The 13,731-nt window shown below is 42.7% G+C and overlaps 2 protein-coding genes across 14 annotated transcripts in view; one reads left to right on the top strand and one right to left on the bottom strand.

Annotated features, from left to right (window-relative positions):
• LOC105198730 (wiskott-Aldrich syndrome protein family member 3) overlaps positions 1 to 4,390 on the top strand; it is a 32,847-nt gene extending 28,457 nt beyond the window's left edge. For all 3 annotated transcript variants that reach the window (XM_011165563.3, XM_011165562.3, XM_011165564.3), the window contains one exon: positions 92 to 4,390. In XM_011165563.3, coding sequence (XP_011163865.1) covers positions 92 to 273 — 182 coding nt within the window. In that variant the 3' untranslated portion in view covers positions 274 to 4,390. The remainder of the gene's footprint in view (positions 1 to 91) is intronic.
• A 257-nt stretch (positions 4,391 to 4,647) lies between these two features.
• The window catches only part of LOC105198735, a 53,642-nt gene continuing 44,558 nt past the window's right edge, over positions 4,648 to 13,731 (bottom strand). For 3 of the 11 annotated variants that reach the window (XM_039457040.1, XM_039457041.1, XM_039457039.1), the window contains exons 11-12: positions 11,846 to 12,103; positions 4,648 to 9,163 (exon numbers count right to left, since the gene is read on the bottom strand). In XM_039457040.1, the coding sequence (XP_039312974.1) occupies positions 7,911 to 9,163; positions 11,846 to 12,103 (1,511 nt within the window). In that variant the 3' untranslated portion in view covers positions 4,648 to 7,910. Of the gene's footprint in view, positions 9,164 to 9,205; positions 10,949 to 11,832; positions 12,104 to 13,731 lie in introns of those variants that run through there. The other 8 variants (XM_039457045.1, XM_039457043.1, XR_005576250.1 and 5 more) reach the window with 7 other exon arrangements.

A 13,731-nucleotide genomic window follows, 5' to 3' on the forward strand; every position in this document is an offset into this window, starting at 1 on the left:
AACGCTTTCGGATTTCAGAAAATTCTTGATATCGAATAACTCTATTTTAGTACAAAGTAACATTACTTTATCCGAAACAATTGTCTTTCAGGTATAAAGCTGCGCAAGGTAGAGAAAATTGAGCAAAAAGAAGTGGAGCGCGTGAACGCGCTCAACGACGTCGCGTCCATCCTGGCGCGCCGCGTTGCCGTCGAGTTCAGCGACAGCGACTCGGCATCGGAGAGCGAATGCGATAGCGAAGGATGGGGCGAACAGGAGAGCAATCTGGCGTGACCCAACTCCCTATCATCCACCACCGTTACTGCCTCCTAGGAAAACAGCCGATTAATTTGTTTTGATGCTCCAACGCCATCCTAATGTTCTCCGACGCTGTAGTGATCCGATCTATTTCGTTTCTTGTTTCGTCTCCGTGATCGATATTTCATTTTCGAGGAATCGTAAAACGCTTGCGTGCTTCAAACATTGTGTATTCGGTGTTTCAAATTCCCAGGATTACTAAACCGAAGTAAATTTTGAATTATAAAAGCACAATTCTGCACGATCCTCTCAACGGAGATCTAGTTGTCATGGAGAATATACAGGTAGGATCTTAATTTATTATTGCTCGTCGACAAACAAAGGTAATGTAAATTTCTTGAATGAGAGTAATTTGCTCCTTTCAACGCGTTATTAATACGAAAAAAATTGAAGTGACATCAATATTTGACATCATTTCGTTATTTTCTTATTAATCTGTTGAGAAATTCATTCTATGAACACAAAATACCACTTGAATGAAAATGTAAAATGATGTGGATTCTGAAAAAAAAATTATTTAGTTTTGTCGATGGGATCATTAATCGTGACGTCCTTTGTCTCACAAGTCAACCCGCGACTCAGCCAATTAGTCGACAAAGCAATAGCATTGTTTAGTTTAATCACTCTGTTCTTAGGACGTCTTCGAAGACACGCTAATTGCGGCCAATTTAATCGCGAGCGTAGTTTAGACGAATCGCAATTTGAGTTTTGAGTGCAGCGAATGGAGCACTCGTAAGCTCATAAAAAAAAAACACAATGCGAAGATCACGCACTAGTTAATAGTGTAATTCGTAGATCCAGGTTATAGGTCCTGGAACGACAGCAAAATCCTGAAAGAGGCGGCTGACAGGTTGAACGCCACGCTTATAGTCTCTTTAACATAGTGCTCTTTAAATTAAAATACCTTGCGCATATTTCCGGTTTGTACGGCCGTCTCAGAGATCACAACTTAGATATTAATATCGCGAATACTGATAACTATATAATAACATACATATATATATTATTTTATATGTTATCATTATATAATCATTGTATAAATTCATCCATCAAGAAAACATACATTTCTATAAATTTATATGAATTTTCGAAGCGAAGGAATATAAGAAACATAGTATAAAAGGATGTTAAACACTAATTATTAGATTTCTACGCATAATCTTGGTATTTATAAACGAAACGTAATTCTGGTCATGATAATGGTGCGAGGCGTTCAGACTGTCGGCAGAAATATGCGCACACATGAGAAAGTGAACATCGACTTGCCGAAGTCGTGGCTCACTAGGTAGAACGACTTCCTTTCCGCGGCACATTCCATAACGACGCTGTACGACGGTGCATGGCGATCGTTCACTCACACACATACACACGCAGACACACACGTACATACATAAATAAAATAATATAAAGATAATAGTAATAATAATATATAAGCGTCTCTACTTACCCCATAGACGAGCGCTCCGCGTAAGTGCGTACACACCATCGACGAGACGACGCGAGTTAAACCAAAAGGTGCAGGACAGGCTGGATATTCTCAAGCGGGACTGTAAGATAAGGAACCTTAATACCGGAGCTCTTTTTTTTCGTACCCTTGTCGCGAGAGTCCTCCGGAATTTTGTTATCCTCCGCCGTTTCCGAGTCGCGATCTTCCATTACGGCGCTGATGTAGGAATGCGCGAGACGATGCGAAAGTAATCGCGCTAGTTTTACGCTGAAGCCGAAATTCGCAGTCGTAAATAACGTTTAATCTCCGATTGAAAGCATGTATTATAGTTGATTACAGATTTATATTCATAGATTGTTATTCAACCAACTTGGATTGTGAACTATGAATTCTTGTAAAAATTAAATATCTGGATTGGCGAATAAGATTAACGAAAGCTATGACTATTCTAAATTACGATTATTTATCAAATAACGATTGACTATAAGTACCGGCCTGAACTCTTTTATCTTCGAATTTCTTTTTTTTCTTTTTTTTTTTTGAAAAACAGCGATGTATTCTTTTATCGCTGTACGACAATCACGCGTACAATAGACATCTCAAATTTTTAAGAGGCAGGAAACAAAAGCGTTTTGTACTCGAAACGGTGCGATTACTTTTGCCGCGTCGTGTCGAGAAACTAAAATACTTCGTTAAGCGTAAAACGGTGCGAGAGAGGATTAATATTTTTCTTTTTTTGCGTATCCGTTAGCGTGTAACTCGATAGGGAAGAAGATGAGAAAGAGGACGTGTATGCGACGTAATGTATTGTTGTTGTAATGACGTAGGAGCACAGTTGCCAATCGGAGGGTAAACGGGGAGGAAGAAGTACGATTGTGATTTATTTTGCATCGATGTTGGCGAAACGCGACGACGACGATTCTAGATAAGTCGGTACGCATATGTATACTTGCATACATATATTTAAGTATGTATGTATATATATGTATACACAGATATATAATTATATATAAATATATATATTAGAGTATATGAAAAAAAAGTATCGCGTTAAGATTAACGGCGGTGGCGAGGAAGACGAGCGTTTTTTTCTCCGCCACCTCCGCCATTTTCCCGAGAATAAGATCTGTAAATTTTCTTGTACCTACTGCAAATTCTTCTGTAAGTAACGCGACAACGGGGCGAGCGATTCTGTTGGACCAGGTAAATGGACACTCGAAGAGTTTGTTTAGAGGAAAGCTGGACGTCTCCAGCAACCCTGGCACAACCCCTCCGTGATTATTTAGTTTCTCTCCTCATAAAAGATATAATAATCGATTTTGAGTTAATTTTCAGAAAGTCCAGTGAGGTCGACTTTGTGTTTCTTTTTTTCATTTTACAAAGTTAATTTTTATCGCGACGTTCGATTGACTCGAACGAATAGGCATAATTATATGAGAGGGCGAAAGGGCGCGCGAATCATCGGCAACGATGCGTGTACATTTACATGAGTCTAGAATAGCCGGGAAGCTATATAATTACAGTATAACAATAATCGACGAGGCTCGTTGAGACGAAAAGGTGTGGCGCCCTGCAGTTCGAGCTTACGTTTAATTTATTTGGAACTGGACGAAGTAGAACGGACGTTATGAAAACGGAAAAGGAATCGCGCGAGATTTCACGTAGACTAATCAAAACGAATCGATTAATTTTATTGGTAATCCAATATTGTTCCGTCTGTACAGCGATCGACTTTCTCGTAACAGTTAAAAGCACTTCGCGAACCGGCTTACGTTTATCATATCGTTCATCTTCGCATTCATTTGGAAGTAATCGATGGATTTAGCTTCCTAGATGATTTTTACTTCACGTCAGAGATGTCTACTTTTTACTTGAGTAATTCGTATTTTGCGTACGGGATGCGCCAACGGTCTCTCCTCTTGACCAGATGGCCCTTTTTATTTCTTGTATTTTTTGAAAATATTTTTGGCTCACGCGTGTCGCGAAAACGTCATCAGGACACATTATTACCAGGAGATGTTGGCGCATCCGGTATACGGCGCGCAGTGCAGATCGAAACTAGATGTAAGGACACTAGATGTAAAGGATATTCTTAGCTATCTCGCCAATTTACGACACAGTATTTATCGGAGGTTTTTTCTAACGAGAAGAGGGAGGGGGAAGAAGAGCAGGAGGCGAAACGGGGTTCTTTTTTTGGATGTAAGCTTCTCGATATCGTGCGAGTTTGTATGAACGAAATAAATATAGTTGTCACTCGTCTGAATTCGCGCTTTCCGCAAGGGGTTTCCCGTAAAAATTAAATTATTGTAAAGCCGTTGTGTACCTAATGTCCACGGGTATTCCAAAGCTTATGTAAAACGAAGTGTATGCTCGTGATACAAATATATATTATATTCGAGAAACGGTCGTCGGGATCGATCGGGATCGGTAATGTCCGAGAGATGAGGGAAGAGGTCTACGATTTGGAAGACGGAGAACGAACGGTCTGGGGCTCGAATCGGTCTCCGGGACTCGCGAGAGATCCATCCAGATTGCAAGAACGTCATTTACCCACACCGTTACAAATATACGATGGTATTATTAATAATAATTTGTAGCAAATCTGTACAAAGCCAAATAAATCAAAAAAATTTCGTAAATCCTCCACCCCAGGTTTTCTCCATTGTGTGTGTGTGTATGTCGAGGAAAGTTCACTTTCTTCGAACTGGCCAGCGCGATCTCGATGTTGATCTCTGAAAAGCATCTCTGGAATCGTTTATCAGCCTGTAGCTGATATTTTTTTATCTTTATTCAAGCCTCCCTGTCGTCGTGGTCTTTTAATTTATTTAATTCCGATCATTTTTTTTTTTTTTTAATTTCAACGAGGTGTTTTCGACGAGGGCATTCACACTTATGGGCCTATGTAATAAAATTAACATTTTATTTGAAAAATCGAGACATACACAGATGCGAAAACAATGATAGCACATTCTGGTAGCACCGATAAATAGACGCTGAAACGATATCTTTAGATTTTAGAGTGACTATGCGCGGGCTGATTGCTCATTTTTGTCATTAAATTCTTTATTTTTTTTTCTTTCTTGCGGATTAGCTTCTTCGTCTCGATTAGTCATATACGTCGAGCAATAGCTTTCTCGCGAATCGGTCGGAGCGATACAGAGTGTCCGTAGAATTTCTACGTGTCATTGCTAAATCGATTTCTACAGTAGACGTTCTTCGGTTCAACTTAAATATTTGATAGTAAGGGAATGTGTTCGACAGTTTTCTTGACGTTTTTCCGAGTTTGCAAACCCGTCCATCGTCTTTTTTTTTCCATAAACTTTCCAATGCAGAAATCTTCCTTCGCGAGAAAAAAAGTTTTCCTAAGCACGAAGGTATGGATCTCTGTACGAACACGCTGTATCCTTAGTGTAACAAAATCGTATATTCCTTTCCGACCGATGTATCCTCGCTGATCCTTACATATTTCTAGAGCGGAATGGATATATAAATATATGTATACAAGATGTATCGCAAAGCGCGTCCGGAATGAAATACACTTTATTATACAGCCTGTATAACGAAGTCGCAGTAATCGTTCTCGTAATAGAGATAGGAAAAAGGAACTATCGAGGATATAACGGACTGATCTCCGGTAAGCCGCCTACTTTCGAATTTTGATCGATTTCTTTAATCAACCCCTTCCCACTGTAGCTCTCTTTATACCCCTAATTTATCTTTCCTATATATATATATATATATATATATACCCCTTTAATAGCGCTATATGTACAAACGTAAATGAGGGATCATTGGTCGCAAGCTTGACAATGTAACGAGTGTTAACGATCGATTGAACGTTGATAATAAACTCGGATGCTCTCTGGCTATGCAATACAAAAGAATTCGATTAATCGAAATCAAACGGTCGGTAAGGGATCATCATCATCATCATCATCATCATCATCATCATCATCATCATCATCATCATCATCATCATCATCATCATCATCATTATCATCATCATCATCATCATCGTGTATACGAAACCTAGTTCTCGTCTTTTTATTAATTTCTCGACAGCGCGAATCGAGTGTATTCCTCGTCGATTACAGAAATAACCGTGGCATTTTATTATTGGCACTGCGATGCACCCTCCTTTTGGTTCCATTTACTTTCCATCGTGTTTCGTCGTCGATAAAAATTGCTTTGTCATCGATAAAAACGGGTATCGACTTCTACCAGCTAGCGTAGGAAATCGCGCTTCCGCCCTCCGATTCTTCGTAAGCGATTCTTTTGCCTCCCCTCTCCCCCCATTAATTATCTATTAAATTATGATCACCGAAGCATCGTCGATTGCTTGATTAATCGTCGCCCGATGACGCCGCGGCACTCGCGTAATTTCGGGTTGCAAGTTTCGTTTTTTTTTTTCTTTCGGTACGCTTTTATAATATTGCTATACGAAGTAATGGTGTAAATTTTCTCGTTATTATTGGCACCATTGTCGATCACCCTTCTCCGTTTCCGCTAGAAAGAGATCAGCCTTTTTGTAATGTCGTTTCGTGATGCAGCTCGACCTAAAGCTACGTTTACTATTAATAAATTGGCGATTCGTTGATCCACGGGGGAACTCTTCTCGCCCGTTCTTTTAACCGAAATTGCACGCGTTTCCTCGAGATGAGAATAACTTGAGATCGTATTCAAAAAGTGACGACGTGATCTGCGTTCCGAAAGTTCGTTTTCTTTTCGTATTGTTACTTTTATATCACGCTTTTCTCATTTGGCACGATGTCATGGAGGTGGACGATACTTGCGGCAAAAATCTACGATAGACTGCATCATCGTGATGCGTTCGTCTTTCCTGTTCCACGCGTTCTAAGAAGGAATGCGGATATCAAAAGAATCTTCGAGATTATTAAATTCACATTGTTAAATTAATTCGATAACGACGAGAATCGTGTGTATATTTACATGCCGATAAGTAAGGCAGGCATTCCCTTAGTCGTAATTGTATTGTAATGACATTTGCGCAAACGAATTGAAATGCAATATATCTTTTGAAATGCATAATATCCCTTCTTCGATATTGCACGATTTTTTAATCTTGTCTCATGATGAAATGCGGGATCTAAGCGAAACTTCATAGCGATCAATCGAATACGTCCACTGAGAAAAATGTCCCCCTCTCACTTCTTCACATATAATATATACGATAAAATTTAAACGATGCAAAGTTGAACGAAGAGACAACAACATACTCTAAATATTACTTTCCACTCCATCCGCCAAGGATCTCGGAATCGTCACCGATCCTTTCAACCCCTTCAAAAGGGAATCGCTAGAGAAATATAATTTTAGAACCGTTTCATCCAAATCATGCTACACCGATAAATATTTGAGAATATTTCCTTTGAATTCTTTACGAGCAATCATATTGAAAGGGTCGATAATGATTCTTCGATAAAACTCATCCCGGCCAGATGATTGATAAACCTCTCCATACAGTAACGACGACCAAATCGAAGATATCTGAAATGACGGAGAATTGCCTTGATACGATCGCGATACATAGGGCGTCGCAAAAAAGGGTGTGTACGAACAGAGCAATGCTTTTCGTTCCTCGCGTTCCTGTTTTTCTTTTTTTTTTCTTTTTTTTTCTCTAGAAGGAAAGATAGAAAAAGTCTTTGTGTATGTGTATGCGTGTCTAAGTGTGAAATCATACAAGTCCGTGAGCTCAAATGTCGAGCTCTTCTAGATCCAACGGTACTTCCGTCAACATTCTCTTCTAGATACTTGATACCTAGACACTCTCCCAGACAATGTAAGCATCTAGAAAAGATATCCGACGCAATTGGGATATCTTTTGAACCTTTACATCATCCGATGAGTTTACTCCACTGGCTGATGAAGTCGTCTTCCATCCGAAGGCATTCGTCGGCAGCCATGTTCAATCTTTTTCTCAAGAATTTGAGAAAAATTCTAAGCTATCTCCTGCCGTCTTCTTGACTGTTTCTCTTCCTGTACGTGCTCTTGCTCTGCCACCAGCCGACCTGCAATCAGTCATCTTCTCTGAAGAAATACGCGACGACGTTTCTTCGACTCTCTCCCCGCGCGAACCTGAGGAAAATCCTGAGCGACTGAGTGTCTTGAGCTATTCCGATTCTCGAATCGTCTTCTACCCGGACTCTCACTCTTGCTCCACGCTGATGTCCACTGTCCTCACCCTGGACGAGTCTGTGGGCAACAGTTGAAGACGTTCAGGCTCGGCGTCCAGCATAATGATGCACATGAAGCTCTTGCCGGACGCCTGATCTCTGGGATAGATGGTCACCGGCGCGAACTTGTCCACCGAGCCGTCCACGTAGGAACAAAGTTTCCGATAGACCTGGGGAAAGTGTCTCCTCAAGGAAACTCCCCTGAGCCTGAGTTGCCGCTGAATATTGGTGAAGCTGATCTCTCGCGCCTTTCGTGGCGTGTTCTGACCGTTGTTACCGGGTAGTGAGGTCAACACGAGGGTCTCAGGTGAATCCATCTCTCTGGTGATGTTGCAGGGAGACGCGGGTGTCTGTTGCGACAGTCTTCTCCTGGCTTGCGGGGATGCCGAGGAAGAGGAGGCGTGTTGCTTAGGCGCCCCGTCGAGTCTGATCTTGGCGCACCTGGATACCAGCTGCCGTTCCCACCTGACCGCGCCGCTAGTTGGCACCTCGCTGACCACGCACACCGCCACGTAGAGCACCAGCCGCGCTTCCGGATTGTACGTCTTGCAGAGGCGCATCAGCTCGGCGTAAAGCTCGGCGCCCATCTCGCCCGGGAGCAAGTCCGACCAACGCACGTACGTGGGCTCGCCGAGGTCAGCGAAGCCGTTGCCGACGAAACGCTCGGCCAACTCGGGGCTCGAGAAAAAGCACTTGACCGCGCCACGTCCGTGAGCGGCGTAGCCACGTCTGGCGAGGGCGGAGATGTGCTTCAGGGTGGCCGGGTCCTCCTTCGCCGAGGACAGTACCTGGCGGCAGAGACTGCCGGCACGCGAATGAAGGCAGGTCCTGCGATGACGTTGCCAGTGAGCTCTTCGACACTCGCGCGAGCAATATAGGCAGGTGCAGTTGTGGCAACTCTTATAGGTCCTCCTCGCTTCCGCCAGGGTGGTCGAGTTGCCGCACTTGTTGTTACGGCATCGCACCATCTTGTCCATGGCCGAGCTGCCGTTAGTGGTGGAGTCTTGGGCGTTGTCGAAGGACACCCTGCGGTGACGAGGCTGGACGCCACCGCGCGGCGCCAATGCCGAGGACGACGACGCGGCTGCGGCGGCGGCAGCCGCGGCTCGCGAAACCGGCAGCGTGTCGCTGCCCTCGCTCTTCCGTCGCACCAGCTCACCAGAGTAGAAGTTGCGCTGATCGTCGGCGGTCGCCTGATGAACGTCCATCACGCTCTTAGCTGACTCTGCGACAGGTTAGATCGATTGCCTTTGTCAGTACGAGTACGGTGGGATGGAGCAAGGTCGATAGGAAAGACGATGAGAGAGGTTGGAGAACGATCGTGATTAAACTGAAGGGCTCATCTCGAAATCGCGTTAGACTTTACAAAATGCGAAGCTACGTCTTCAAGCGTATTACTCTCTTGCAAATCTCCATGCAGCTCTCTTTGCAATACATGATCTCCATATTTTCCCAAGTGTGGATTTAACAGCGATTTAGAAGCGAGCTCTTCTTCTCGAGTTCACTCTACGGGAGTGGCGTCAAAATGAAAAATGATGGTGTTTCTTACTTCGGTGTGGCAAGATGAATAGCACTAAATGATTTTGTGTAGCGATGTGTCGAATGAGAAAGGGTTTCGTTCTCACTTCCCTCCGTCATCGTCACCTGTGAGCCAGCGCGAGAAACGCGTTAAGCACAATGACATGATAATTATAAGCAAGTATGAGCGTGAATGACAGTGATCGGCGTGATGTATCTCTCTTAATGACACACTCGTACATATAATAATTTTCCTCCCCCCAACAGTCTAATTTTCCTTGCCATGAAATCACATTTCTCTTGTGTCGGTGATGAAGTTTCACAACTCGATGCTTGAAGCAATTGTCTAAGAAAACTAAAGCGTTAAAGCAAACTAGATTGAAATAAGAATAGAAATAAAGAAGAACAAGACAGCTAACTAAAAGGAATGTATCATAAAAATATAGTTCGAGTTCTAATGTAAAAGAAAAAAAAAAAAAGGTCACAAACTTCCTCTAAAAGTATGTAAAAATGTTGCTAACAAATGTATTTAATTTTTTTTTAATCGTCATTAAAATTAGTCTTTCTTTCCGAAAGGTTCCTTTGCAACAATGGTATGATATTGTTGTAAGCTTTTCATTGTCGTAAGTGGACGTGGATTAACTCAGAAAGAAATAGAATTTTTAATTTCGCAAATGGAAACATTTCATTCGACATGTTTGTTTTAAAACTTTTGTTAGAAATTCTAGCGAGAAAAGTTTTCTCCTTGTGGAAAGAACGCGTAATGCTTCTCCAAATACATTAGTAAACATATTTCTTGTTTTTTTTTTTTTAGTTCTTTGACTTTTGAACGCGCTATATCGTTGAATGTAGGTGTCACATTCAGAAAAAGACTTGTTATAATAAGAGCGAGTGGGCACACACTGTGCTAACAAGTTCGCATAAAAGCGAATCCAACCCCATCCCACGTGCCATCAAGCTTGATCGTGCACAGAACCAAAGAAGATCTGTTCTTTTTAGTCGCACTTTCCTATGTTTTGCGTATCAAAAAGTACAAGTGATTACTCGAGTCTACGAAGCGAGCCAATCGTCGTCATCCGGTCTCCCAGATCAAATTTAGTACTGTCTTGTGAAATTCTTCGATAACGCGGTCGAAAATGTTCACAATGTAAAAGCGCGCGAAAGTTGAGACAGGTCGCTTGGAAAATACAGGAAGCGCTGCTAAAAGGGGGACAGATCTTCAAAGACAGAACAGAGAAAAGATATATAAGGAAAGATACAGAGAGATAGAGAGAAAGAAAGAGAGAGAGAGAGAGAGAGAGAGAGAGAGTGTCGAGAGTCTTGGTGATGATTTTTGTCTTACGATCTTCGTCTCGGCTCGTGTTATTAATCATGCGCTCCTAATCATTCGCGCGATAAGCAGCGAGCGGCTGCTGCGGCGGCCGGCCACGGCCAAGCTCGTCCTTGGACTCTGGGGTGTCTACGACCCCTTTACACGCCCTTAGGCTCGCCTCTGCAAAGGTGCAAAAGAACGTGAGTCGTGGGGGGCGGGAGAGAGAAGCGTAGAGACGCGAGATACGCGTTTATCGCCTTCTTCTTGATGGTCGGACGACGGTTTTCTCGTGGTTTTCTACATCGACAGACTGACGATCGAGTCAGCGACTGGTCCACAGAGACCCCCGCGAGTTAAAAAGCAACAACATCGCACTCGTTCGTCCCGTTTTAAAATTTCGTACTTATTCTCTTTAGCGATGAAATTGAAAATTCCCTTTCGGGAGATTTCGTCGGATACTTTCTTTGCAGCATTCGCAACAACTCTTTCGATTCCCTGCGCCGTCGACAAGGTGAAAATGTAAGGATGCATGGTATGATGGATGTAATTTTATCTTGAGTAGCTCTCATTCCGCGCGGAAATCCGGTTCCTCGTTCAAATATTACGAAGCGCAGTCTACGCGGGTGAAGGGTGAGGTGAGTGGCGACGAGGCGAAGAGAAACGCAAGTTTTAAAGTTTTTCTTTACGCCGCAAAGCGGAATAACACAGTTCGATCACGTGTACATCGAAATGACCCAGAAAACACATACACCGGCGGCAGATATACCGTGTGCGCTGAGAAATAAAGGAATAAGGAAAAAAAAAGAATAGGTTTAAAAAAAACATCTCCCTCGTGTGGACCGATCGATTCTGTTTTAAAGCGATTCGTCGTTGAAGTACATTTTCGAAATGAAATTAACGAAACCAAGATATCGGTATATGGAACTTCTGCCGCATGCGTAAAGTTCTTGCGGGACAGCTCGATGCGCACGCTGTTGAGGGTACGGTAGGTTAGTATTTGTACGTATAGAGATTGATCATTTTTTTTTCTTGGATAGGATCTGCCGATCAGAACGAAAACTTACATAGTCCTCCTACCTTGGAGGTCTTGGTGTAGGTCGCTGCAGCTCTTTCCGGCTTTCGCCTGGCCGACGGCGGCGTTCGTATGGCGATGGCGGATGGCGGACGTGGCGGTCACGACGGGTCCTCCCGGGCCAGGACTCGGGGTACGCGACGCGGGTGGCAGCCCCAGGAGGGAGTCGAGTACGTCCTCCAGGGTCGTGGAGCCCGGGCTCGGTTTGTTCCGCAGAAGAGCTGCCGTCGCCATCGCCTCGTCCGTATCGCTCTGGCCCGATCCTGATCATCGGTATCATGCGGGGGTAAAGAAGAGACAGAGAGGTTGCGTCATCCTCTTGGCCTCGAAAGTGTATATGCGCGCGTATGTGTCGTATATATGTGCGTGTACACGTGTATGCATTAGTGAATACGAGATAAGCCTCTTTAGCATTTTTTTTTTTTCCATTAACTTCGTGATTAATAACAAAGCGATTACTTTTTCGTTGCCCCCTTAATCCGATTCCGGTTTTACGAAAGAAGGCAACTGCGTGTGCGTACGTGTGTGTGCGTATTGTGTGTGTGTATATATATATATATATTTTGTGCGCGTGTATCGCGGGTGAAAATGGAATAATCCTTTCCAGGGTTCCATTGACCCCTTGATCCCATTATGAATAAAGCGATTCCTTTCCCCATATTACATCTTTTCCATTAATTTCGTTAAATTTCTCTTGGCCTCGAAAAAGCGTTCTTCATACCAGGCAGATGACAAACTTTTGCGATCTTCATCAATAGCAAATGCGTCTCATTACAGCCGACCGTAACTGCCGCAACTCGGCGGCGGCTCGGCAAATAGTAATATACCTAGTTATGTGCCAGATCAAGTTTACGTTTTCGGGACTACCAATAATTATCGATCGGTGGATCGATCAGCCAACATTTAACTGTCAAACATTTAATTGTCATCAATTGTGCTTTACGCGCGCATAAGTGCGGCTGTCAAATTGCATTATATAGAAAGACAACACAGAAAAATCGATTGCTGACGTCGTCGTCGTCGAGAGAAAGCAACAAAATTCTGCAGCACTTACCGTGACACAAGCAGAACATGGTACACAATGCGACCGAAATAGGCGTATGCAGAAAACGTTTACATAATGCGATATCGCGCCATTAAATCGGTTCTTTCCAAGAACGCATATGCGCAATGTGTCAATGATAATATTTTAACATAGTACTAGTGAAGCATTTATCATTCGAGATTGTGAAATGAACCGATTTAACTAAGAACGAAACACAGAGGGGTGAGAAAGAAAAAAAAATATATTATATGTACATATGTATATATATAGATAGATAAATGAACGCCGGACAAAAAGAAGTTTACAGAGGGAACACAAAGGATGACGACAATAATTTATTTGTTGCCAGGGGTAATAATTACGCTCTACAGACAAATGATAAATCGTTCACGCGTCCGAACAATAAGTACGGAACCGTTTGAAAGTGAGACAGAGAGAGAGAGAGACAGAGAGAAGAGACCAGGCGGGAGCATACCGAGCGGGCAGAATCATCGCGAGATCATCGTTCTTGCCGTCTCGTGATTCACACACGATCAAATCTATCTTTACAATATCACTCACGCGCTTGATATGGATGTATATATGTATATATATCAATAATTACAGGATAAAAAATCATTAAGGCACAGCAAGAGACAAAACGAGACGTGCGCGCGCGTGATTCTGCCAGCTTCGGAGTTGTAATTAAAATAGTAACAATGATGATGATATAATAATAATAATAATAATACAATTAAAAATAATAATAACGATAATAATAATAATAATAATAATATCAACGCGCTCGTAACACATAATAAACGGTGTGCGCGCGCTTCACATAAGTAAACCTAATTAATACAAGTA

Source organism: Solenopsis invicta, chromosome 14 (genome assembly GCF_016802725.1).
Source record: "Solenopsis invicta isolate M01_SB chromosome 14, UNIL_Sinv_3.0, whole genome shotgun sequence".
In the NCBI taxonomy this organism is placed as follows: Eukaryota; Metazoa; Arthropoda; class Insecta; order Hymenoptera; family Formicidae; genus Solenopsis; species Solenopsis invicta.